Raw genomic sequence first — 27,847 nt, forward strand, 5'->3', positions numbered from 1 at the left:
CAATTGAATATAAGTTGAAAAGAATTTGCAAAGAATTGTTTGCGAATTGCACAACGTGCCAACTTCACCGGTTTTGGGTTTTGTAATTGTATGTAAATGTATGTTCATTAGTTTTTATGAGTCCCTTCTTTTGCAGTATATTTGATCACCATTAATTTTTTGTAATCAGCCTGACTTAATGTTTGATAAATAACACTTGCTTTCATATCAGTTGACACGGTTTATCCTAAACTGTAAGTAAAGGTTAGATACCATTATTGAATACCATTAAAATCAAGAACCAAATTACTTATTCAGTGTTAATATTTGAGTAGGCCCCGTGCCCCCTCTGTTGTCCTCTGGGCCCCAAAGTCAAAAAGGTCATTTTTAACAATACTTTTTTAAAACCATTATATTAAAGTAATGTTCAAACAACCATTGCAGACCCAGGATGTTGAGTACTGTGGAGTTTTCTGGTATTATTGTTTATCATTATTATATATATTTTTTATTTATTTTTTCATTTTTAACCTGTCCTGCCCATTCATATGAGCAAATATTGTTGATCTAAAAGCTGTGGTATACTTCCTCTGTTGCATTGTTGTATTACTAATATTATTATATCTAGCTTATGATAGTGGTTGTACAACTGCATTGAATTCAATTGAAAATGGGTTCTTAATATATGGGTTTCATTGTAGATGTGTAAGAGGGGGTATAATATATAGAGCTGACTTACGCAGCAACAACATAATTATGTATGTGGACTAAAATGAAGGAATGCAATTTAAAAGGATCTTAAACATACCACACATAAAAAATGAAAAATATGTCACTGACCTCTGATGGTCATTTATTGTACTGCAAGGGAAAGTTCATGCACAAAAGACAACCTTGCCCCAATCAAAAGATGAGATATTTGGGCAAAGTGATGGTGAATAACACTAGTGTGTATGTGGTTTCCTACACAATAAGCTTCTCCTTGTTTGCTTGCTTAGTCAGACTCTCCAGCAGGCTCTTGTCATCCTTATCTGGAAAACAAAATGGAATCTCTGTGCATGTTTACACTGAAAAAAGTCAGTGTTCAAAAACAAGGAAAATACACGCAAAAATTATTGTACTTGAACTAAGGAAAATTATTTGCCAATAGATCAAAAAAATTTGGCTTGTCAAGACCTTCCAAAACAAGTAAAATTAGCTAACCTCAATGAACCCAAAAATACCTTAAAATAAGTATATTCTCACTAATAACAAGTGCACTTTTCTTGGTAGGAAAAAAAAAAAAGTCATTTTTTCTCAATATGTTAAAAAATATTCTTAAATTAAGTAATTGCTAGTGCCGTTATCTTGACATAATGACGGCATTACATTTCTTGAAACCAGCATACTTATTGTAAAAATTAGTTAATTTTTCTTAATGGAAAGGCAACAAGGCAACTGCTTGTTACTCTCGGGGTCTACAAGCCGCTCAGGCAAATCATTTTGTCTAAAAATGCATTTTCCCATGGAGAACATGACATCATCGCGCCAAGTGCGAGGAATATATATATATATATATATATATATATATATATATATATATATATATATATATATATATATATATATATATATATATATACACACACACACACACAGCCCGGCCCCCGGCCACATTTTTTTAATTATAATTTTGAAGAATTTATCTGAATGTGCATGAACTATTTCTGTTCAAAATAGTTTGAAATGTCACATGCTAAATGCTTAAATATTAACTGTCAGTTTACTGTACTGTGCCAACTGTATTATGAGTACATATTTTCTATTGTTTCATTTAAAATAAAACAGCAAAGTCCATTTGGCTGTCATCCGTTTTAATTATGAGACACGACTGTGTCAAAGTCATGATTTTTTTATTTCATGCTCGAAATAAGAAATTATTACTTTGAAAAAGCAGTTTTATACCTGTGAGTGTTGATGACACAGCTTTGCAACAGTTGATATTCTGGTTTCAAGCACCTTTTACTCAATATAGCTCATAAAATCTCAGCAAAAAGCTGTAATATCTTACTGAGATCATTTAGGACCAAAACACTTCAAACCAATAAAATCTGCTTAGTGAGAAGAATTATCTTATCAGACAGAAAATAAGCAAATATCACCCTTATTTGAGATATTTAATCTTACTTAGATTTCAGTTTTTGCAGTGTACGTCTTTCGCCTTCTGTGTACAACTCACCGAAGATGACCAGGCTGCACGAGCACTTCGCCATCCCTAGTGGATTTTCCAGCACGAGAGTGTACTTCCCACTATCCTTAACAGCGCAAACAGGAATCACCAGAGTGCACACTCCATTAGCCGTCCTCTGCCAAAAGCGAGGGCGGTCAGACATCTTGGACTCTCCTTTGTACCAGGAGGCCTGTGCTCACAGGACGCACACCGTGAGAACAGGACATTGCAAAGAGTGCACATTGGAATATATTGTGGAGCTATACCCGCGGCGTTGGCATGCCCTGATAGGCACAGCTCATGGTGCAGTCGTGGCCTCGGTGCACAGCGTGGTCCTTCAGGGGAAGAAGGAAAGAAGGTTTCACCTGACGGGGGGGTGCAGCATATTCTTTCAGGCGAAGACTGCTGATGCACTCTGGAGGACAAAAGCGCAGGAAAATCCCACTCAAGTCACATATGAATGCAAACGGAATGGGTGTACCGCAGGGGTCTGTTCTTGGTCCATTGTTGTTCCCGGTGTATATTAAGGCTCGAAGAATCCCAACTAACGCTTAACGTTAACTGTATCCATATGCTTTTAGACCCGTATTTTGTTGTTGTTGAAGGGAAATCAAATGTGATGCGTCTGTAAAATGAATGTACTGCTTTATTCCCCCAAGATGGCGCCGCTGTAATGGCTGCTGGTGGCAGGAGCTCTGTGCTCTTGCATCATCATTTTGTGTTCCTGATGTTTCCCTCTTGTTTTCATCTGGGGTTTTTTTGCCTTTTGGTTCGGGATCCTTTGGGAGTGTGTGACAAGACGTGGCACTTTTGTGACTTCTGCGGTGCTTTTTTGTGAACTTCTGGATCTGCCTCCCGGGAGCCTTTTGGCCATGGAGACCAGCTGCTGTGTCTCTGTTATGTTATGTTATGTTATGTTATTTTCATTTATTATTTATTACTATGGGACAGCGTGGCGAAGTTGGTAGAGTGGCTGTGCCAGCTATTGGAGGGTTGCTGGTTACTGGGGTTCAATTCCCACGTTCTACCATCCTAGTCACGTCCGTTGTGTCCTTGGGCAAGACACTTCACCCTTGCTCCTGATGGGTGCTGGTTAGCGCCTTGCATGGCAGCTCCTGCCATCAGTGGGTGAATGTGGAAATACTGTCAAAGCGCTTTGAGTACCTTGAAGGTAGAAAAGCGCTATACAAAACAAAAATCATTATATTAAGAAATCTGTTATAATGAACAATTATAATCAGGGTGGTCTAAACTTTCTGGATTTCACTACACTAAACAACACCTTCAAGATTAATTGGATACGACACTATTTGAAAGACCCTACCTCAATTTGGAACTTCATTTCTCATCATGTATTTTCTAACCTTGGAGGCCTAAAATTTTTGCTATTGTGTAACTACAGCATTGATAGGATTCCTGTTGCTCTTTCAAACTTCCACAAACAAGCCCTTCTGGCATGGTCTCTTATATACAAGCACAATTTCTCACCTACCAAATACTTCATTTGGAACAATAAAGATATATGTTACAAAAGGAAATCTATTTTCCTCAACAATTGGTTCAACAATGATATTATTTTAGTGAGTCAGCTTTTCAATAAGGAAGGTCAACTTTTTAATTACCAAGAATTTCTCAACCACTTTAAGATCCCTGTAACTCCCAAACAATTTGCCATTGTATTTGATGCCATTCCAACGGGTGTTGTTATGTTGTACAGGGCTTACTCATCTCCTCTTTCTGCTGTAAAAATTGTGAATGATCCACTTGACACTCCTGTGGGGAAACTTTGCTTTGATCAGAAAAATAACAGAAAAATCCGCAGCTTATTCCAAAATGATTGTGTGTCTGTCTCCTACGTAATTGCGCTCTGGAATAATATTGTGAATGACATCTGCTGGGTCAAAACATGGTCCCTTCCTAACAGGTATTTACTTACCAACAAAGTCAAAGAGATATCTTTTAAAATCATTCATCGTTATTACCCTGTAAAGACTGTGATGGTTAGATACAAGAAGGACATTGATGTTACCTGCACCTTATGTAACATGCATCCAGAGACTGTTTACCACCTGTTTTGGACTTGTGAAAGCACTCGATCACTATGGCAGGGCATCTGTCGCTTCATCCTGGACAATATTCATGACAAATTTGTGCTTTGTTTTAAAGATGTGATATTTGGTTTTACACTATATGAACAAAAATTTGAAAAGGAATTTTACCTTTGCAACCTCATTATACTATTGGCTAAGTTTTATATTCATAAATGTAAGTTTCTCAATACCCGACCTGTCTTTTGTGCCTTTAAAAAAGAGTTAGAACTGTACATTAAGACACTCTCTACCTCTAGCAACCAGAAAGCTGTGAAGACGATTATGCTGTGTTCCAAATGTGAGTTGTTTACTGAAATTGAGTGAGCCTATGGCTTTGCACTTTGTTTATATTATATATATGTTTTTTTTGCATTCTATTTTAGTTACTTTGAATTTATAACCCCCTGGCGCTGCTTTGTATTCTTTTTGTACTGTTTTGTACTACTTTTGTACTTATTTGATTGTTGAAATGTTGAAATGTATAAATAAAACTTTAATAAAAAAAAAAAAAGAAAAAAAAAAAAAAAAGAAAAGCGCTATACAAGTATAACCCATTTATCATTTATTTATCATTTATTATGCGCCAACTTTTTTGCTTATTTTGCATCTACAGTAGGGAAGGGATTCATATGGCCCATTCTTGGGTGGATCTAGCGTGAAAGGAAGGGTGGGAGATTAATAATTTTGCAACATAGTCTGCTGAAAATGAGGGAAAGCGCCACTTTACATAGCAACTGACGCTATGGTCAAAGTTGGAATTTCCGCGAAACAAATTCTAAGCTATTCCACACTCTACTGCCACCTGGCGGCTAAAGTGGATAGTGCACCTCCAATTCGTCACGTTTCATGTGTCCGGTAAACCGCGACAAATGGGGCCATATGAATCCCATTCCTACTGTATTCACCTAACAGTCTGGCTGCTATCTGGCTAGCGTTCTAACTGTTTACGTTTTAGTTCGGCTTTTCAGCATTCACACGCAATTTCTACCAAAATTGCATTTTCTAGCTACTTTTATTATTTTCCTCATCTTATTAGCCTCCTGTGTGTTGTAAATTAGCACGTGCTAAAACACTCAAACAATACATCTTGTTTGTCCAATGAAATTGTGACGTCCACATCAAATAAACAATAAAAGTCAAGGCCACAGGAATGATCTTTTTTTGAAGTGTCTTGAAAACCAATTTAATAGAAAAACCAAAAGAAATAAGTCCAGTACCTCTTTCCCTGGCGATGATGAGCGCTTCACTTGAGTCTAAGGGATCACTGTCTCCGATAGAGTTCTGCGCTACAACCCTGAAATAGTACTTCCTCCCCGGCAGCAGTCCGGTGACGGTGTACTTGCTGCTGAAGACACACTCAGCCACGGTAAACCACGAAGGAGTGCTGGTATCTCGCTTAAGGATGACGTAATGGGCTCCTTCATTATCATCAACCAGGTCTGGAGTGTGATCCCACTGTAGGGTCACAGTCCCCGGGACCTCTTCCACCAAGCGGAGGTTCTTTGGGGGCCGAGGGAAGTCTGACAGCAACAGGAGAGGTTTTATTAAGAAACACATCACAAAAAAGAAATGGGAAAGAAAACAGTCTTGACAAACCTGTAACCCTGACATTGACGTTATGGTGAGCCTCTCCGAAGTCGTTCTTCAGGTGGACACGGTACTCTCCAGAATCACTCCGCTGGGAGGAGGGGAGGAGGAACTGGGAGTGATTGTTGCTTTTGGTGATGACTTCTCTTCCTGTGGTGATGCTGCCATCTTTGAACCAGGTTACAACTGGTGGGGGGGAGGCCTGTGGTGACAAAGCAGGTCAGGACGAGTTTGGACGAGGCGTTCACGTGTAGCTTCCAGAAGCATCTTGCACCGATTTAATTTATTTTAACTACTTTTTAGAACTCTTTTTATATATGTGTGTGTGTATGTTTTACGATTTTACGCTAAGGCAAACACATTTCCTCTTTTTTAGAGGATTAATCAAGTGTATCTAGTAAGTAAGTAAGTAAGTACATTTTATTGTAGCACTGTACAAAACATAGGTGAAGTAAAACAACAATTCAATTAAAACAACAGGGGCAACATCATAAAAAGAATACAAAGTAGTTTAAAAATTATAGTTAAAAGGTGCATAAACTAAAAGCTTTACTAAAAAGAGACATTTTCAAATGTTTCTTAAAAGTGTCAAAACAGTCAAGATCACGGAGGGACTGGTGCGAGTTGTTCCAGAGTCTGGGAGGTATAGCCTGGGAGGCCAGGTCTCCACGGGTTTTAAAAAAAGTTTTTGGGATCTTTAGAAGACCCTGGCCTGAAGACTGGAGGCTGCACCCTGAAGAGTAGGGGCATAGTAAGTCAGCGAACAGAACGTAGCCAGAACGTAGCTACTTGTCTTGTACACTATTCTTGGTTCCCTGGATTTGCACTGTGTGTTTTGTCTCTTCTGGATTCCCTCCTGTCTTCTTGCTGCCTTCCTGGATCTCCACCTCTTGCCTGTACACAGAGTCTGACGCTCGCCCTTGCCCTTGACCTTTCGCTTATCCACGGACCTGGACAACCAGAGCACCTGAGTGCTCTTGAGGGTGGATTGATGTCACTTCCTGTTCCGGTAGCTGAACTGGCGCTCGCAAATTTTACTCCAAACATTTAAGTTTAATAATGTAAGGAGGAAGTTTGCATGTCTGGAGTAACTAGCCGGTGCGCTGTTACAAAGACGAGATGGCGCCCGACTTTAACTCCAGACTCCAGATTGTCTTTAAAAAGACAATCGACACTCTGATCGAGGAAGTTGCTACGACCAAGGATCAGCAGAAAACTATCATGGCCCTTGTTGTGCAGCTGGATCAGATGAGGGCTGACAATCTGGAGAAAGATAAGAAAATCGCAATACTGGAGAACAGAGTTGCTGATATTGAGCAGTACACACGGATCAATGATGTGATCATAACCGGACTTAGCATCAAACCCCGGTCTTACGCAGGAGCTGTGACCCCAGCGAATGGAGGGGAGTCGGCGGAGTTGGATGTTATATCAATGGAGCGACAGGTAGCGGTCTTCATGCAGGCCAAGGACATACAACTGGACTGTAACAGTATCGAAACATGTCACCTTTTGCCCAGGAGAGGAACAAACGACAAGCCGAGCGTAGTGCTGAGATTTGCAAACAGAAAGCACAAGATCGCGTTGCTAAAACAGGGAAGAAAGCTAAAAGGAACACACGTATACATGTGATGTACTGAGGGGCCCCACCATGCAACGCACGGAATGTCAGGACTAAAACTTTTAAACTCAATGCGGAATTTAACTGGAAGCCAATGAAGACTGGATAAAATGGGGGTGATATGGGCTGTTCCGGTCAAAAGTCTGGCAGCTGCATTTTGTACAGTCTGAAGTCTCTTTAGCGTTGACTTGTTGAAAAAAGTGAAAAGAGAATTGCAATAGTCAATACGAGACGAAATGAACGCGCAAATGATTATTTCGAGATCCAATTTTGACAACAAATTGATCACCTTAGAAATATTTCTGAGATGATAAAAACAGTTTTTGGTCAGTTGACGGCCGTGACCCCCCAAAGACATTGACTGATCCAACACAACCCCAAGGTTTCTGAGGCTGCTTTTAACAGATGCACCCAGAGCACCAAGGGAGTTCTTGATCTGGGGGATCTTTTTATCGGGAGCAATTATCAGAGTTTCCGTTTTGTTAGAATTTATCTGGAGGAAATTTGAGGACAACCAGTTTTTAATACAGGATATCCACCTATCTATCTATCTATCTATCTATCTATCTATCTATCTATCTATCTATCTATCTATCTATCTATCTATCTATCTATCTATCTATCTATCTATCTATCTATCTATCTATCTATCTATCTATCTATCTATCTATCTATCTATCTATCTATCTATTATTATACGGCTGATGGAGTCTCACAGTGAAGCTCAGCTGAAGACAGAGTGTACTTCCTGCACAAACCACCATCTGACTCTTCATTTTACCCCGAGGATCAAACCTGGGAGCCACTGTGGGATGAAGATCTAAGTCAATAAATCAGGAGGACGAATAGACCGTGACAGAATGTAGTTGTTTTACCAGGAGGAGGCATCGCAAGGACCCCTTCAGACAGTTCAGTGGGCTCCCCCAACCCTCCTTCGTTCACAGCCCGGATACGAAAGTGGTATTTCATTCGCTCTTGAAGTCCCCCCACTGTGAAGCCGGTGCCAGCAATGGGGATCTTTGTAGATTTAGTCCACTCTTTGGCATCTTCAGGGCGGACTTCCAGGACGTAACCTGAGGGTGTGTCCCCCTGCTCTGGAGGTGTCCAGCTCAGAGAGATGGATGTGTTGGTGGAGTCCGAAACAAGCAAGTTCTTCACAAAGCTGGGAGCTCCTACAAAACAGTTGTTGTTGTTATTAAAACCCTAAGACAAAGGTAATAAAAAGGAAATTAAGTGTAAAGGACTCACGTATTGGGTCTTTGGCCATAACAGCGTTGGAACTATTGCTGGGACTACCTGACCCTGCTTGGTTTACACTGGTCACTCTGAACTCATATTCCACATCAGCAATCAGCCCGTCTACCACAAATTTAGAATCTGGCAATGACAAATTAAACACAAGAATAAAATAACTGACATGATCTGTGTGATACTTTTTGTGTTGTGTTCCTGTGTTTAGTGTTTCTTCCTGTCAAGCGCTCTTCATTTTGTTCTACTTCCTGTTTTATCTTGCAGCGACTTTGCCACTGTTTCTGAGCGCTGTTCTGCACACATCCTCCTGATTAGTGATCAGGGGAATCACTTGCCTTGCATCACTAATCAGGAGGGTTTATCTGCCAGTGGTGGCCTGGCTCAGATGGTAGAGCAGCCGGTCATAAAATTGAGGGTTTCTGGTTCAAATCCAGCATCCGCCATCCTAGCCACTGCTGTTGTGTCCTTGGGTAAGATACTTCACCGACCTTGCTCGCAGTGCCACCTACACTGGTTTATATGTAGCTTAAAAATTGTGTCGATAATTGGTTTCACAATGTAGAGCGCTTAAAGTCTCCAGAGAAAAAGCGCTATGTAAATATAATTAAGTTCCCTTCACAGTGTCACCTTCGTTACAACAATAGTTTGTTGTCTATTGTGGATTTGTGTTGTGTGCATTAGCTATTTCTAAGTGCCTTCAGCTTTTGTTCCTGTACTGTCCTTAATTAAAATAACTCGTAACTTGCATGTCACCTAATGTCTCTGCATCCTGGAGTCACACTGCCAGCAACAATGCAAGCATGTGACAGTAGTAATATTGATATTACCTACAGGCAGGGCTATTCGACCAAACTGATCGAGAGGCCACATTTCCAGAAAGCTAAGGACCAAGGGGATGCCCTTCTCTTTTTGATATTATTCTTATTTTGAGAACCAAAGTCTCTCCTGTAGTTGTTTTTGAGAGTTACATATGTTTCACTGTTGTGCAAAACACGTGTCCACTGCAGAGGATGCTAACTCTCAGATAAGACAGGTAAGATGTCAATGCAAGGATCTGCCATAACTTAAAAACTTAACTTCACCAATTGGCAAATTCTTATTTAGAGGAGTTTGATGACTCAGCGGTCATGAAGTGAGCTTCCTTTTTTACAGCAACCACCCCCAGTTTTTATTTTTTTAACCGAAGTCAGACTTGAACTGTTGTGACCCATTGGCTTGAAGCCCAAGTCATGCGATCAAACCCCGTACCCGTGTGAGTTTAGGCTGTCTCCTTGATGCCAGTGAGATAAGCCACCACACAGGGGATCATAATTAAGAGGAATTTGCTACACTCTTGACAGAACCAGTTTCGATATTAGACTTGCACCTGTGACACTTCGGTCTGTTTTGTCTTTAAAACTAATGCTCATCCCTTGGTGGGCTGAAATGATCGGCCTGTTGGTTCACAGCAAAACACATGAACTAAAATCTAAAATGTCGTAAAGCCACCTCTGACCTCTTCTAGTCGAAGCCTGCTGTGGAATATGAAAACCACCACTGTAGGTTTCAAGTCTGACCTGGGATCAGCTCCTTGTTGACCAGCAGCCACATATTGCTCCCCTTCTTTCTTCTCTCCAGGTTGTAGCCAAGAACTGGTGCTCCTCCATCATGACCTGGCGGGTTCCAGCTCACCGTCATGGCGTCCTTGGTGACATCAGACACCTGAAGCTGGGAGGCCGTGCCTGGAGGCTCTGAGTGGATTTCAGCAAAGGTACTTAGATTTTTTAGAAGCACCCTGGATGTTTTCTCGGTGTAAACAGTTCCTACCTATAGGCTCTCCGGCACACACCTCCTCTGTCCCCAGAGGGTCACTCATTCCCTCCGAGTTGACGGCTCTAATGCGATACTGATAAACTTGCCCCGCCTCCACTGTGTCGTCGCTGAAGACAGTCGAGCTGCTTTGGACTTCCCCCACCCTGGTCCACGACTTCTTAGTGGCCTCACGACGTTCCATCACAAAGCTGGTCACCTCCTTACCGCCATTGTCCCTGGGATGCTTCCACTTCATCTTGATGCACTTCCTGGAAAGCTCCAAGAATTCCACCTTGCCTTGAGGAGGTTTAGGGTGGTCTAGAGAAGAAGAAGACATCTTGAACAAAAGTTAATTGTATGTTGGCTGAATATGAATCATCACCACCCACCAATCACTTGGAGTTGCAAGTGAGCTGTGGTCGTGCCGCAGTCACTTTTTAGTCGAAGCTGGACTGCTCCGCTGTCCTCTCGCACACATCTGCTGGCACAGCAATAAACATTAGTGATCATGAGGCTTGAACATGTCAGAATGTCTGCCACCCACCTGTTGATCACGAGAGTGGTGCTGTCAGAAGTCCGCTCCACCTTCATCCTCTCATCCTCCACCATCTCCACACCGTCCTTGTACCATGTGACTTTGGGAGGTGGTTTGGCTTTGAAGGGGATCTTAATGGTGGCGGTCTGGCCTGCCTTTACTGTTACTGGTTGGCTCCCCAACATGTCCAACACAGAGGAATCAATCTCTGGAGGATCTAAGACATAGAAATACAGTTTTGCTGGAGGTTTCCTCTGCACACACACACACACACACACACACACACACACACACACACACACACACACACACACACACACACACACACACACACACACACACACACACACACACACACACACACACACACACACACACTCATACACACGTATTCTTGTATTTGTTAACTTCTTGAGACCTCCAAAAAATGCCTTATATTTATAGATATATAAAGATTTGTATTTACAACATGAATAATATATACATACTATGCAAATATAAAAAAGGTAAACTTTTAGTTAATTATTTTATTTTTCATTTTTTGTTTGTAATTTGTTTTTAATCTTCATTATTTACTTCAAGTTATTACAATATGTCTCTATATACTGTACATTAAAAAAAAAAAAATGTTGGCCAAAGGGTGGGCATTTAAATTTTTTACACACAATTGTTATTATATATGTTGGCCAGAGGGGGAGCACTTCAAATTTTTAAACACACTTGTTATTTCATATGTTGACCAGAGGGGGAGCACTTTTAAAACCAACGTGGTTGGGGGCGTGGTTAAGAGGGGAATATATTTAAGCTAGAATTCACCAACTCAAGTATTTCATATATATATATATATATATATATATATATATATATATGTATATATATATATATATATGAAATACTTGACTTCCAGTGAATTCTAGCTATATATATATATATATATATATATATATATATATATATATATATATATATATATACTGTATATATGTATGTATATATATATATATATATATATATATATATATATATATATATATATATATATATATATATATATATATATATATATATTTTATTAAACATATAAATAAAAGAAATACTTGAATTTCAGTGTTCTGCAGACTATCCAGTAGATGGCAGTATTGTCCTGTTTAAGAGTGTCACAATATTGCTGTTTACGGCAGACGAACTGCTTTACGGTAGACTAAACGTGACGTGTGTTGTTGTGTGTTGTTACCGCGCTGGGAGGACGTTAATGAAACTGCCTAACAATAAACCCATATAAGAAACCAAGAACTCGCCCTCGATCATTCTACAGTTATGACGTCATTGGGCAGGCAAGCTGTTTATATTGTGGGAAAGCGGACGTGAGAACAGGCTGTCCCCACTCAGGTCCGCGTTGAGCTGGAGGGGGCGTGGCCTCCAGCTCCGGCTAAATACCGGGAGTTTGTCGGGAGAAAATTTCTGCCGGGAGGTTATCGGGAAAGGCGCTGAATACCGGGAGTATCCCGCTAAAAACAGGAGGGTTGGCAAGTATGCTTTTCCTTGTTGGTGTCTCAAGAAGGGCAGAAATACAAGAACACACACACACACACACACACACACACACACACACACACACACACACACACACACACACACACACATACACAAACATTCTTGTATCTGTTACCTTCTTGAGACCTCGGAATAATGCCTATCACTTTAGAACCACCCTTTCTAGATATATAAAGATTTGTATTTACAAGCATTAATGATATATACATACTATGCAAATATAAAAAAGCTTATTGTGAAAAATTTGTTGGAATTTCAAAAGAAAAAGATCATGTTTCACAAGAACAACTTGGAAGTTTTGCAGTATCATAATAAAAGTCGTAATTTTACTCAACGGAAGTCAAAATTTAACAAGAAAAACTGAACATTTGTGCAATAGTATGATAAAAGTTAGAATTTTGCTCAATAACAGTCGCAATTTTACAAGAAAAGCTTAAAATTGTGGCAATTTTATGAAAAGAGTCGTAACTTTACTCGACAAAAGTCGCGATTTTATAAGAAAACTTAAAAATGTTGGCACTATTATAATTATCATCGGAATTTTGCTTTGCAAAATTATGACAAAAGTCACAATTTTACTCCGAAAATGTCGCCATTTTACAAGAACAACAAAACAATTGGCAATATTGTGATACAAGTCAGAAATGTTATATGACAAATGTCACCATTTTGCATTAAAAAGTAATACTTTTACATAAAAAAGTAATACTTTTACATAAAAAAGTAATAATTTTATGAGAAAATATTGCAATATTACAGAAGCTGAAAGAATATGAGAAATTATTCCCAATTTTATTAGAAAAAAGTCGGCACATTGTGAGAAGAAGACTGCTTTTAGTAAAAAAAAAAAATTGGGGGAATTTTTTGTTTGTAATTGTTTTTTAATCTTCATTATTTACTTCAAGTTATTACAGTATGTCTCTATATACATATTCATTTGATTCATTTTGGCCAAAGAGGGCGCATTTCAATTTCTTACACACACTTGTTATTGCATATGTTGGCCAGAGTGGGATCACTTCAAATTTGTACACACACTTGTTATTTTATATGTTGACCAGAGGGGGAGCATTTTTAAAACCGACACAAAATCCATTTGAAAAATCCTTCCTTTTTTGGACCACCCTAATTGAGATAGATTTCACCACCAGGGGTGCAAATGAGACATTCTCTATTAGATGCAATGGTTTTCCGTATTGGGACCATGATTTATGTCCTAACTTGTTCACCGGTCCTCATATGGAAGGTTTTTTTTCCTTGTTGATGTCTCAAGAATGGTAGAAATACAAGAACACACACACACACACACACACACACACACACACACCTGCAACAGTGAGTACAGCTTCACTCTCGGCCCCCTTTGCTCTGAAGGTGTACTTGCCCTCGTGAGCATCAGTCAATCCTGAGAAGATCAACTTGTGGACAGCTCCTTGTTTGACCACTTGAACGCCCCCCCGCCCTGTAATCTGTCCAACATCACACATTACTTGGGAAGTCTGTTCTCAGTCATTCAGGTTGAAGACGTTTCACCTTTCATCTAAAAGCTTTGTCAGTTCTAAATCTTAGCTGTGAAGTCTCCTGTTTACAGTATGACTGTGTATCCACCTCTGAGCGGTCACCATAGAGTTGTTGTTGTTGTTGTTGTTGTTGTTGTTGATTTTGACCAGTGTGGCTGCTGAACAACCACAATGTGTGACAAAGCAACTCATGTTTGGTGACTGAAGGTGACAATCTGAGGACATGCATTGTAAAAGTGTTTATCGTAAGGCCACAGGAAAATACTGGCAAATAATTGTATTAGTTTCACAGTGGCATTTACAGTAATTTACTGGAAAAAATCTTCACAGCAATTTACTGTAACTGCAGAGCTGTGCTTTACAGTTATTTACGGCGACGGCGTGGCACAGTTGGGAGAGTGGCCGTTCTAATCCCCACCTACTACCAACTTCGTCACGTCCGTTGTGTCCTTGAGCAAGACACTTCACCCTTGCTCCTGATGGGTCGTGGTTAGGACGTTGCATGGCAGCTCCCGCCATCAGTGTGTGAATGGGTGAATATGGAAATAGTGTCAAAGCGCTTTAAGTACCTTGAAGGTAGAAAAGCGCTATACAAGTATAACCCATTTATTTTATTTATTTACAGTTAAGTTAAAACAATATTCTGCTGTAACATATTAGCAATTGTCAGTTTATATATAATTACTCTCTCATTTTAACAGTGTACTGCCACCTACTATACAAGAGTAGCAACACAGTCTACTGAACCCCTTTAGAGACAAATCACTTTGAATTTACAGTAATCAGTTGTGGTATTTTTACAGAGGGATATGATTGCTTGTGCTCCAAACGAAATGTTTATTTATTCCGATTCTAAAACTATTCATAATTTTCAAGAATTCATTTTTTAATGCATTTTATTTGATTTTATTCTTTAAAAAAAAATTGTTATGGATTAAAAGTACTATGATTATTGATATTATAATATTGATAATATAACACCATTATTGATATTATTATTATTGATACTGTTGCTTTTATTAATTTTGGGGTTTCCTTTTTTTGTAGTATTGTATTAGTATGTCTTCTCAATTGCTTTGTAAATTTGTATCTTAAGTATTGAAAAACTGGGGTTGCTTTGGGGTTGGGGTTTTTATTTTTTATTTTGTCAGATTGATTAACATTCTGTGAATTTTGAAATAAAATGTAAACAATACATTTAAAAACAAAAACAATTTTTAGGCCAACACTATAAGTCGTATGTCATCCACCAAGAGGAGATTTTGTAAACTATTTTGAAAATATTTGATTATAATTTGTATACAAAATAATATATTAAGACAATCGTGTTGAATCAAGAAAAGGATTCTGAATCGAATCGTCACCTAAAGAATCGTGAGTTCCCCAAAGATTCCCACCTCTCATGATTACAGTATTTCACTGTGAAATATCAGTTAAATATGGGTATTGAATGTTGTACATTCATTTGTTGTAATATTACAGTACATATTGATAACAGTATTTTATTGTGAAAAATACTGTTAAATGCTGTGGATCGTGGGCAGACGATATAGATGAGGGCGCAAACCTCGTTCTTTGTTCAGGGAAGGCTTTTTTTAGTTTGACAGAGATTGCTTCTTTCACATCTCTTTTGGACAAAAGGTAAAACATCTTTAAAACATAATAAGAGTCCAGTTCCCCCCCTACTCAAGGACATAAAAGCTCTTACGTTTTTGAAGGGTGTAAGGACATTTTGGATTTCTATTTCCTATTTTTTGTGCTCAGTAACAAAAATATCAAACATTTAATGTCTTTTTTTTAATGCTGACTCTTTTTTAAAGGACTTTTGATCAGATAATGTCACATACATGCCATACATGTGACACAAAGGGTAGCCGTATAAACAATGCCATCACTGTCATAAACATGTGCCATATTGTGAAACCAAACTAAACAACAATGACAATCAACATTTCGGGAGAATATTTGCACCGCAACACAACATAAACACAACAGAACAAATACCCAGAATTCTCTGCACTACCAACTCTTCCGGGACGCTGCACTATTTTATTTGGTACATAGTGTAATGATAAGTGTGACCAGTAGATGGCAGTCAAACATAAGAGATGAGTCGCAAGTAAACAACGACAACATTTTAAATGTTCCATTGGAAAATATAGAACACTACACACGGCGCACAAAAATCTATCAAAATATTTTAGTAGTAAATGTTTTCGTGCCATTTATAATATAAAGTAGTGTAAAGTTCTTACTTATATCTGTCAGTAAACTCGCCATGAAAGCGCTAAAACATACCGGCGTAGTGAGTTTACATTATTCACCCAAGGAACTTTAGTTATTAGAGTTCCGGACACATTTCCGGTGTGGTTGTTTCCGGATGAGGAGATGCTGCACCGTTATTGATTTAAGTAAAGTCTGAATGTCATTAAAACAGTTAGGTCCATCTTTTGACACTTCTTCCACCCCCGTCCTTGCACGCTACACCGCTACAACAAAGATGACGGGGAGAAGACGCTGCCGAAGGTGAGCCACGTAAATAAGACCGCCCACAAAACGGCGCATCTGGAAGCGACTGTCAGAAAGCGGCTTGAAGATGATCTGTAAAACATAATCTATGCAACATTTTGACCAAAGAACCACCATTACATGTTATGTAGACCACAAGGAAGTGTTTTACATTTAGAAAAACATAATAATAATATGACTCCTTTAATGCGCCCTATAATCCGGTGCGCCTTATATATGAAAAAATATATTTTTTTAAATAGACCATTCATCGGCAGTGCGCCTTATAATCCGGTGCGCCCTATGGTCCGGAAAATACGGCATGTAAAAATATGAGGCAATAATAATGAGGCAATTAAACATTTCATATTCGTATACTGTACTGTATATTGATGATTACAAGACCCTCAGAGAAAACGAGTTGGACTCCCCTGAGTTACATCTTGGCCTGGAAAACGTTGAAGACCCCTGATTTAAAAAATAATACACTCATTTTGTCTGTCGAATACAGCGAGGGCCAATAAAAAAACTATCCCTAGGTTGCACTTTGGACATTAATGTAATTTAAAAAATCAAGTCTCATCTTGTACCTCCTGTCCATCTTTCAGCCACACTCCATCCACTTTTTCGTCATCCAGGACCACACAGAGCTCCGCAGGGCTCCCTGTAGGACACTGAAGGTCTGACATGCCACTCTTAACCGAAGCAAAGCGCTCTGCCAGCGTGACAAAACATAATGGATCCAAGAATAAAAAGTAATTTCATAGCTGAAGTGTGGGTTTGGCAACAAGGCTGACAGATAATTGTACCTTCCACGCCGAGTCTGGCCCAGGTGACGTATTCCTGCGAGTCGTTGTCCTGAGTGCAGACCACGGAGTATTCTCCCTCATCTGTTTGTTCACACTCCTCGATGACGACCTCTGCCCTCTTTCCCTCGCGCATAAAGGCGTAGCGTCGGCTGGCTGTGATGTCACTCCCGTCCTTTAGCCAGCGAACGTGCACGTCCTTGGAGCTCATCTCACACTCCAGTCGGGCCTTGCCTTTCTCCTGTGCACGCACGTTCTTCAAGGGGCTGGTGAAGGCGATGGGAATCCCTGGAGAGAAAAAAACCCAGATCATTTCCAAACATCTCGCTGAGGGGTCTCATACAGAAAAACTACAGTGCATTTGGAAAATATTCACTTTTTCCACATTTTGTTATGTTATGGCCTTATTCCAAAATGGAATAAAGTCATTTTTGTCCTCAAAAGTCTACACACATACCATATTGTCAATGTGAAAAGTTTTTTTTTTTAATAAAATTTTGCATATTTATTAAAAATAAAAAATTACATGTACATAAGCATTGACAGCCTTTGCTATAAGACTTTGTAGATGCACCTTTGGCTGCAATTACTGTTAGTCTTCTGTGCGCCTCTGGACACACCTGAAGTTGATGAGAGCTCCACATCCTTCTTAAGCCAGCGTGTCCTGCGTTCCAGTGCCAGAACATAGCTACTTGTCTCTGTACAGTAAGCCCTTCACGTCTCTAGCTCTCCTTGCATATGTGCTTCCTCGCTCTTCGTGTTTCCCCTCCTCTGTGCTCATTGTGTCTTGTCCTGTGTCGTCATCCCGCAGCTCTTCTTCGTTCCCTGGTTTCGAGCTGTGTGTCTCGTCTCCCCGGACTCCCCTCTGGACTTCTTGCTGCCTCCCTGGATCTCGACCTCTACGACGCCTCGCTCAAGCCCTTGACCTCTTGCCTGCCCACGGACCTCAGAGCCTGCCTTGCCCTCTCTGGACTTCCGCAGCTTTCTCAACACGCACCTTTAACACCTCCCGGTAACACTCACCACGTAATCGCCTCACATAGACACACACCACGTATTTGGGTTAATTACACACGTCACCTACTTGTGCTTAATAAAACGCTGCAAGCTAAACGACGTTCCTGCCTCAGTGCCGTCTCCTTTCCCCGCTGTATTGTTACAATTACAGTTTCAAGTCATTTTAAATACGATGCCACAAGCTTGGCACACCTATCTTTGGGCAACTTCGCCCATTTCTCTTTGCAGCACCTCTCAAGCTCCAGCCATCAGGTTGGATGGGAAGCATTTGGTTTTCATCCAGGTGGGTAAAGTGTCTTGCCCAAGGACACAACAGCAGTGACTAAGATGGCTGAAGTGGGAATTGAACCTGGAACCCTCAAGTTGCTGGCACGGCCGCTATATCAACGGAGCCACGCCTGAATTGGTACTGTACTAATACCCTGTACCTGGGAATCTGTATCCAAAAGTACCCATTTTGGTGCTATCTATCTTGTCTGTTCATGTGTTAATAAATATTAATTTATTTGATAACACAATACATTTTTTGGCATTTAACAGTTAGCTGATAATAACGGTGCTGCGCAGTTGTTATATCTTGTTGTCTTACACTTTTGAATCTCATTTGCGAGTATTACATATTAGACTTTACATGCAGTTGCAATTCCAAGACGTTAGATGGCAGTAGTGTAAAGGCTGCGGTGTGTTGGCTAAGCCATATAGTAGTCTTTATCTTTGGGCTGAATGTGCCAGTATTGTATTTTGTTGTGCCCTACAAAGTGTTTATACCGTAAGTATTGTACTTATTACACACCAGCTGTTTGATTGTAACGTCCTCCTTAGTTGTAGTTTTCATTACCAAATCTGGAGGTGTTGAAATTGCCATGTAAAAATGCTAATGCTAACCAGTAGCATGTATATGGCAAACACATTATTATTTAGCATTAAGCTAGCAAATTTTGATAAGTGGTCAGGTTCAACAAAGGTATTGAAATATGGCACCGTTTGATTTGACTTGATCCGGTACCCAGTAGTACCAATGGAACTCAGTCTGTGCCTTTAAAGGTACCGGATGTGTTACCCATCCTTAAACTGTAGGTGTCAAAGCAAATCGATGTAATATCTGATAGTATATCTCATGAATAATTAATTCATTTATCCAACTCGCCGAGGACCAGGGAAAACAAGATGTTGGTTAAAAATTGACCAATAAACCAAATGTCACGCTAAAAATGTAAACCGAACGACATGATACACCTTGTTATTGTACCCTCATTATGTAGTGAGAGAGAACAAGAAAGGCAGTGAGTAATTAACCTAACCTTAATCCTTGTTCTACTCATCCTTTAGTCCCAAAGAACATGTGTTCTACAGTATGTGTAATATTTACATCACTCAGATTTCACTTTTACTGATTTCTTTACACTCCGATAAATTATTGAGAATCATGATGAGCTTCATTTGGAAGGCAAACGATTCTGTTTTCTGAAGATACTGAGGACCAAAAGATGGAGCAGCTCATGTTCCACTGATTCTGCATCCTCGTTGTGATTAAAAAGTGTTATTTATAAAAAAGTGTACTCTCCATACTCTCAATGAAAAGCGGCACAGTGGCAGAGATGTCCCCGATGCTGATGGTGTAGTCTCCGGTGTCGCTGACTTTCACATCTTTAATCTTCAAGGTGTAGGTCAGACCATCTTCAGACAGCGACACATTAAACTTTTCATCCCTTTTGACCTCCTTTCCTTTCACCTTCAACCACACACATAATCATATGTCAATATATTGTCCCCGAGCTGGGGAATGTTCAATGTTTGAAACTTTACATGTGACATAAGTTACTGAGCATGCTACTCATAAACTACTAACCTTCCAGATCAGAGGAGCATTGGTCTTCTTGGAGAGACGCACCTCAAACACAGCAGTCTGGCGCTCTCTCACTTTTTCGGGCTTGAACTCAGACAGGAATTTCAGAGGTTCATCTGACAGAAACAAATGTAAAAAAAAAAAACGTTACACTGGTTTTAGTAGGGCGGCAGTAGGTTGACCGCCTTTGTGCAGCCCTAAGGCCCAAAAGTTCCTTATGTGATATGATTGTTCAGTTTGAATGTTAACTGTCTGAAATTTCGGCAAAGTTTTTTGTTTGTATAAAATTGCCTTGTGTTTTTGATTACATCTTTGTTAAAATAGGAAGCGTAATTCTCAGAGCGTAAATGAGTTAAACTGTCATTAGGATATGATAAGATAGACTTTTATTTACCTTACAATGGGGACATTATGTGGTTGCAGTCAAAAAGTCCACAGAACGTATTAAAAGTTGAACAAAAGTTACAAAATAATAACATAATAATACATTTAATTTCATAGCCCCTTTCAGGAAACTCAAGATCACTTTACAACAATATAAAATACAATAAAACCAAGGCATATAAATAAACAACACAATATAATAAAAATAGGCCAAGGGTATTTGGTGAGTTAGACGGAGTAGGCAGACCGGAACAGGTGTGTTTTGAGTTTAGATTTGAAGGTGGGCAGAAAGTCGCAGTTACGGAGGTCAGGTGGTAGATTGTTCCAGAGCTGGGGAGCAGAGCGACTGAAGGCTCTGCCCCCCATAGTGATGAGGCGGGCAGGAGTAACAGAGAGGTGGATGGAGGAGAAGGATCTGAGGGAACGAGTGGGGCTGGTGACCTGCAGGAGATCAGACAGGTATGGAGGGGCGTAGTTGTGGATGGCCATGAAGGTGTACAGAAGGAGTACAAAAGTGCCTCCCCTCGTTGCGCAGTCTCAAAGAGGTTTAGACCGAAAGGTAAAAAAACACATGAAAACAAGAGGGGAACATTTAAAAACACATACATACATATACACATACTGTATATATACATTCACTGTACAAACATACATGTACACATACTGTACATATACATTCACTGTTCAAACACACATACTGTATACACATACTGTACATATACATTCGCTGTACACACATATACACATACTGTATATATACATTCACTGTACAAACATACATATACACATCCTGTACATATACAAGTACATATACATACATACACTCATGCATATAATCACGTTTCATCAAACATATATTAACGTTGTTGCCCTAGGGGAAACTGGGTAACACATGGCACACTGACAAAGCTTAACCTATTGTTACTATAACAATCTATAAGGTTAATATAGTTGGCTTCTCTTTCTTCCCCTCCATTTATCTGCTTTCTTTTGTATTTCAAGTTATCATTACATATATGTATTGTTGCATTTGAACAATTGTATTGTTGATAATAGAGGTAATTGTCGTTATTTTTCATTATCAATAGTGCTATTTCTATTGGTATTTGCATTGGTCCATTTGTAGTGTAATATTGTTCATTATCATTTCAGTATTATTATTTATTTCACTAACTGTTTCTTCGCTATCACTTTTACCATCATATTTGTACATATCCTATTTGCTGATGTTGTTCTATTGTTGTTGTAGTTGTAGTTGTTGTTATTGTTGTGTTTGCTGTTGTTGTTGTCTCTCTGTCTTATCCCCCTCTTGTCCCTACAATTTCCCCCTCTGTCTTCCTTTTTTTTCTCTTTCTATCCCCTCCTGCTCCGGCCCGGCTGCACCAAACGATAATATAAATCCATTTAATAAAGTCAAATACAAATAAGGCAACAAGAGAAGTATCCCACACTTCTCTTTTGTAAAGTACATTTGTACAGCCGATATGGGCATCTACATCAACTTGCCTGAGTAGCTGGACAGGACAAAAAAAAAAGAAAAACAGAACACAAAGTGTATATGTAAAAGAGCACCGAGCTTATGCAACCAGCTGCTACTTCAGCGGCGCCATGTTTTCATGCAGCAACAAAAGTAAAATGCAATGAAAAACTAAAAATGAGAAGAAAAAAAAATACTGCTGAAATGCAATGAAAATGATCTTGGGCAGTTACAGATAACATAGCAGATGAATTATTGACCTATTCAATTCTGGAATTACCCAACCCACCAGTGCCTCCATGGAAATGCCCCCCTCTACCTCAAAGAACTGCTCACCCCCAAATCCTCCACACGACACCTCAGCTCCGGACAGGCTAACCTCCTCCAACGTCCGAGGACAAAGCTCCGAACTATGGGAGACCGGGCTTTCTGCTCCGCCGCTCCCAGTCTGTGGAATGCTCTCCCCTACCACCTGAGGGCACCACAGACTGTGGATGCTTTTAAAAAAGGCTAAAAAAAACTTCTTTTTGAAAAAGCCTTTTTTTTTTAGATATACCGGTATGTGTGCTAGTTCTAGCTATTAGGCTGTTCTAGTTTTTATTTTATTTTACTATTTTATTTTACTTGTTGGGGGCAGCTATTTGTGGTTCTAGCGTTGTTGTTTTTTAAATGCACTGTAGCACTTTGAGGTTGTTTATTCAATGTAAAGTGCTTTTACAAATAAAATCTATTATTATTATCATTAACCTAAAATATTCCAGTCTGTAACTTTTTTGTTCTGTATATTTTGACAAAAAGGCCATAAAACGTAAAATTTATAAATTGATCTGAAGGTGTTAAAAGATTTCAAGCCTTGAAAGTAAAACAATATATAGACATTTATTGCTGACTTATGACATTTTATTATTAGCGGATCCCTTTCGGATTCTAAGAGTGTGTATAGTCAATCTTAAGCTTGCACAAGGGTTAATTAAATGCTTGGGCTTTGGAACCGGTCATGGTTCAAGTCTTAGTGTGGACGAGAAAAAAAATGTAAACCAGTTTTGTCTGCTTCCAAAAAAATGGCAGATGTCACAATGAGAAAAAAGTTACGATGATGTGAATGACTTGCCTATGACTTTAAGTTTTGCTGACTGTCTCTTATCTCCAACCTGCAGGCTGTAGGTGCCCTTGTCACCCAGGCCCACGTTAGAAATGCACAGCATGTGCTTGGTTCCCATCTGTTTGATCTCATATTTGCCATGAGAGTACTGGAGGCGCAGCAGTTCTGTGCCCTGAGAACAAAAATGCCAGTGATGGAATGCTCAAGTTAAAAGTATGACATCACCCAAACAGACCAGAAACCACTGCATCCTTATGTTTGGATCTTTCAGTTCCAGAACGGTTTCAAACACAACGTTGCTGCCTGCTTTGGCAGTGATGTCCTCCAGGGGGTTTAGCACACGAACCACCTGGGAAACATGTTTCAAATACAATTATTAGAATCATTTCTGCATAAACTGTCTTTTTATGTGAAATGTGTTCTATTTCAAACTTTTCGTTTTTATTTCTGCTGGTGCATCAAGGGCCCTATTCTTGCGCTGAAGTGTTTTTATAACGCGCTTGAAGCTATGCATGTTTTTCTTATTCGCATTCTCCCATCCAGCCTGTGTAAGTGAGGCACAAGTGCTTAAGTCGTAAATGAAAATTACTAATGAGGCAGAATTTACCATGACACCATTTTTTTTGGCTTTGTGAAAATTTTACATCACCGGGTTTTCTTAGCATTTGATAACGCTTTTAATTTGAAAAGACCGTATCCATCCAGGCAGTCCTTGTCATGTGTATGTGTATTGTCATTGTGTTCTAGTGTGTGTGTGCACGCTACAACAGCTTCTTCTTCTTGGCTGGATGTGAATAATAATATGTAGATGAAGACTTTGTTTGATTGTTATTATAACCACCCTGATGTTGTATGAAATGTTGAGAATTCTGTTTAGTACAATTGTTTGTGACGCTATGACGCATTAGAGGGGCTTGACTGGCCAACTGTGTGTGTGGGTCTGTTGCGGCTTGAGCTTTGGAGCATAACAGTTTGATATTCACTGTCAATAAATAAATGCAATCAATTGATAGACACTACAATATAGGGGTTTCAAAAAAATTTGATTTTCAAATTAATCGTGATTCTTATTTGTAACAAATCTTAATCGATTCAAATAAATCAAATATCGATTTAAAAAAAATATAGATATATTTTTAAACATGTCCTGTCCAGCCACTCGAGCAGATCATATTGTTGATGTAGATGTTACGGTGGGGTCGCATGTTAATGCGCGGATCGTTTCCCCAAGATGCAGACGGAACTCCGGAGGCAGTGTGCAGGTAGGACAATGATATATTTTCCATAAAATCAGACAGGAAAACAAACAAAAATAGAACAAGCGTGCTGATAGCGCGGGAAGCTATGAAAAAGCTAACGGGAAAACTTAGCATAGAAACAAGACGTAGGAATCACCAATCGTAATTTGTTGCGTAGAGCAAACAAAACAGCCAGACCAAGTGTGGTGAAAGGCAGGTATAAATAGCTCTCTGATTAGTGCCCCGGAGCAGGTGAGCATCCCGAACATTAATCAGAGGCCGGTGAAAATAATCAGCACCCATGGCAACCAAGAAACACAAACCCAGGGGTGCTGAAAACAGATCTAAGGGAGTCTTAAACTAAACAAAACATGATCCTGGCAACAGATCATCACAGTAGATGCCCATTTACGCTGTACATATTTACTTTAGATAAAAGAATAGTTCTCTTGTTGCCTTATTTGTATTTGACTTTATTAAATGTTTGGGTAAAATTCTATTAAATAAAACCAGTTTCGATTTTAAGTATTATAGAAATTCATCAGCGCTGTTTATCTATTTTTTGGAGGAATGTAGTCAAATATAGAACTGGCACCCAATGTTATTAAAAAATATATTGATTTTGAATCAAGAATCATTTTGAATCAAGAATCGAATCGAATCATATGGTGCTCAAAATTCACGGCCTTACTACATTATATATGTCTTTGCCATTTAATAGTCACATAGTTCAATGATCAAGATCCAGATGAAATCGTTTTTGCGTCTGTTTTCGCTGTGGTCGCACTCAAGAGACGACGATGTGAATTCTGATTTTTGATAGTTAATTCAGAGTCATTTTATCCTCTTCTCAAAAGATGTTTCCAGGTGTCTCAATTGAAGCGATGAGAATATATTTGGTACTTTTCTCAAAGTTTATTATTTAATTTTAAAAGTACGGTCTACACTGCATCCAAACTTCAAGTGCAATATAATGTATTACCTTTCAGGGGCGCTGGACTTATTCCAGTTTTAGAGGCGCATAAGTACAAGCACTTGAGTCGATGGGAGAATACGCAATAGGCCAGATTTGACAGGGAACACCCACATTTGAGGGTTGTTCCACCCAGAGTGCGAATCTTGGATGAAGGCGGACAGGGACAGTCTGAAGTTGAGGGGAAGAATACTGCATGGCCACTTGAGCACATGGGAGAATGGGGTCCACAATGAATAAGTCTATGAAACATGTATCAAGTCTATGGCACACCTCCACTTCCACTTTCTTCCTCATCTCCTTCAGCCTCTTCAGGATTCCCCTGAAGTCGGTGAAGCCATACTCTGCACAGATCCTCTCATAGTCCTTCTTCTCAGCCCCAGACAAGATCTTCAGCATCTCCTCTTCTGTTGGAGGCTTCTTCTCCTCTCTCTTCTCCACACTGCTACATAAGAGGAAAGGAATTGGGTAGGACCATCTGCCCAAACACTTTATTAGACCCACCAGTTCAGACAGATGCAAAAATATTTGTTCAAAAGTATTATTTTGTCGGATGATTATTATTGTGGTAGAACTGCACTGCCTGGGGACGTCCAGTATTATTGTCTTGAACGATACACAAGCCTCCAGCTAGGTGGCAGCAATGCTCAAACTAATCATCAGGTTGCTTGTTCAACCCAATAGAAGCACACATGAACACTGACAGAGCTGATAGAGGAGAATAACGGAGACATTTCTGAATTGGAAATAAATGGATGAGGCATCAGAAGCAAGGAAAACAAGTTTAGTGGCTTAACAGTGACCAAACTTAAAGGGGACCTATTATACAAAACCACATTTTCAACGTATTGGTACCTCTTTTGGTGTATTTGGGATCTGCATAAGTCCAGAACATTTGAAATCAAACCATGGAGGAATGGTGGAGACATTTATATATATAAAAAAAATTATCTTGAGTTCTTTCATAAGTTTGGAATTTGAATTGAGTTGAGTTGAGTTGAGGCATTAAAAAAACAATGAATAGAACACATGTGGAGTTATGTACATAACAAAAAAAGATGAAATAACTGGAAACATGTTTTATATTCTAGTTCCTTCAAAAGAGCCACTCTTTGCTTTGATTACTGCTTTGCACACTCTTGGCATTCTCTCGATGAGCTTCAAGAGGTAGTCACCTGAAATGGTTTTCACTTCACAGGTGTGCTTGTAGCTCATCAAGAGAATGCCAAGAGTGTGCAAAGCAGTAATCAGAGCAAGGGGTGGCTATTTTGAAGAAACTAGAATATAAAACATGTTTTCAGTTATTTCACCTTTTTTTGTTAAGTACATGATTTTTAATGTTTCGTGTAAAATGGCCAAAAGCCATTGGAGCCAAGTTTGGTGCCATACCACGCCCACATCTTATGGCATATGAAAAATCTGTTCGCAATGTATCATCACCTCTATGTGTAGCCCGTTTGGCCAAAGTCCCTAGGAGGAGTTTGTTTAAGTACGACCCCTCTTTTTCTCCGAAAAATATAAGACGAAAACCAAGACGGCTGACTTCCTGTTTGTTTTCAGTTATGGGTTCCTGAGATTTTTATGTGTGTCCCGTCATGACAGACGCCTCTTGCGATTTTCCTGTCAACACGAGAGACTGGTAGAAGGGGCCATTTTTTTCAAATTTTAAGGGTGACGCTAGAGCAGGCCTGGGCAAATTTAGAGAAAAAAAGGCCGGTATATCTGATTTTTAGGAACACTATTATAAAACCTCAAAATATTGTCTGATTGAATGCTACAAATATATTGTACACGTTATGACAGACCGCCTTAAAAACACGGAATGGAATTTTACGTTTTTTTTTACTGAATAAGACACCCAGAATGTACATGAAAATAAAGAATGTGGGATTTACAATACTAACTAAGAACGATAAAACACTGAATATGAACGTCACACTCCCTCTCGATCGACATATTTTACAATCAAGCGAAACGCAACAAAAATGCAACAAATACAACGCAATATGAACGTGAAGGCTAAAAAAAAACCCACCTACAGTACAATCTGAAAAATCTGATACATCACTAAGCTTTAGAACTTTGCTATGAAAATCTCCTTTCGCGTCTGTCCCTGACACCCGCATTTCAGGCTGGCCGCTGTGGAAACACTCTGTGGAAACGCTCCCCACCCACACTGCTTGGTGCCTTGTCTGAGCTGCTGTGACTTAGGTTACCATAGTAACTAGTATACCTACTTAGTGGCCTAGTGGTTAGAGTGTCCGCCCTGAGATCGGTGGGTCATGAGTTAGAACCCCGGCCGAGTCATACCAAAGACTATAAAAATGGGACCCATTATCTCCTTGCTTGGCACTCAGCA

The 27,847-nt window shown here is 39.5% G+C and overlaps 1 protein-coding gene across 1 annotated transcript in view; it reads right to left on the reverse strand.

Moving 5' to 3' along the window:
* Window positions 1-815: 815 nt before the first annotated feature.
* LOC133641454 (immunoglobulin superfamily member 22-like) overlaps window positions 816-27,847 on the reverse strand; it is a 37,496-nt gene continuing 10,464 nt past the window's right edge. Inside the window, exons 6-26 of the mRNA XM_062035187.1 lie at window positions 25,762-25,933; window positions 25,551-25,691; window positions 23,513-23,626; window positions 23,287-23,449; window positions 20,318-20,430; window positions 20,038-20,200; window positions 17,455-17,739; window positions 17,236-17,360; window positions 13,945-14,086; window positions 11,073-11,280; window positions 10,918-11,006; window positions 10,544-10,846; window positions 10,294-10,467; window positions 8,735-8,863; window positions 8,362-8,658; window positions 8,203-8,291; window positions 5,875-6,067; window positions 5,496-5,798; window positions 2,455-2,603; window positions 2,198-2,378; window positions 816-1,010 (exon numbers count right to left, since the gene is read on the reverse strand). Of these exons, the coding sequence (XP_061891171.1) occupies window positions 943-1,010; window positions 2,198-2,378; window positions 2,455-2,603; window positions 5,496-5,798; window positions 5,875-6,067; window positions 8,203-8,291; window positions 8,362-8,658; window positions 8,735-8,863; window positions 10,294-10,467; window positions 10,544-10,846; window positions 10,918-11,006; window positions 11,073-11,280; window positions 13,945-14,086; window positions 17,236-17,360; window positions 17,455-17,739; window positions 20,038-20,200; window positions 20,318-20,430; window positions 23,287-23,449; window positions 23,513-23,626; window positions 25,551-25,691; window positions 25,762-25,933 (3,601 nt within the window). The 3' untranslated portion in view covers window positions 816-942. The remainder of the gene's footprint in view (window positions 1,011-2,197; window positions 2,379-2,454; window positions 2,604-5,495; window positions 5,799-5,874; window positions 6,068-8,202; window positions 8,292-8,361; window positions 8,659-8,734; window positions 8,864-10,293; window positions 10,468-10,543; window positions 10,847-10,917; window positions 11,007-11,072; window positions 11,281-13,944; window positions 14,087-17,235; window positions 17,361-17,454; window positions 17,740-20,037; window positions 20,201-20,317; window positions 20,431-23,286; window positions 23,450-23,512; window positions 23,627-25,550; window positions 25,692-25,761; window positions 25,934-27,847) is intronic.

This window comes from Entelurus aequoreus, linkage group LG24 (assembly GCF_033978785.1).
Source record: "Entelurus aequoreus isolate RoL-2023_Sb linkage group LG24, RoL_Eaeq_v1.1, whole genome shotgun sequence".
Classification (NCBI taxonomy): Eukaryota; Metazoa; Chordata; class Actinopteri; order Syngnathiformes; family Syngnathidae; genus Entelurus; species Entelurus aequoreus.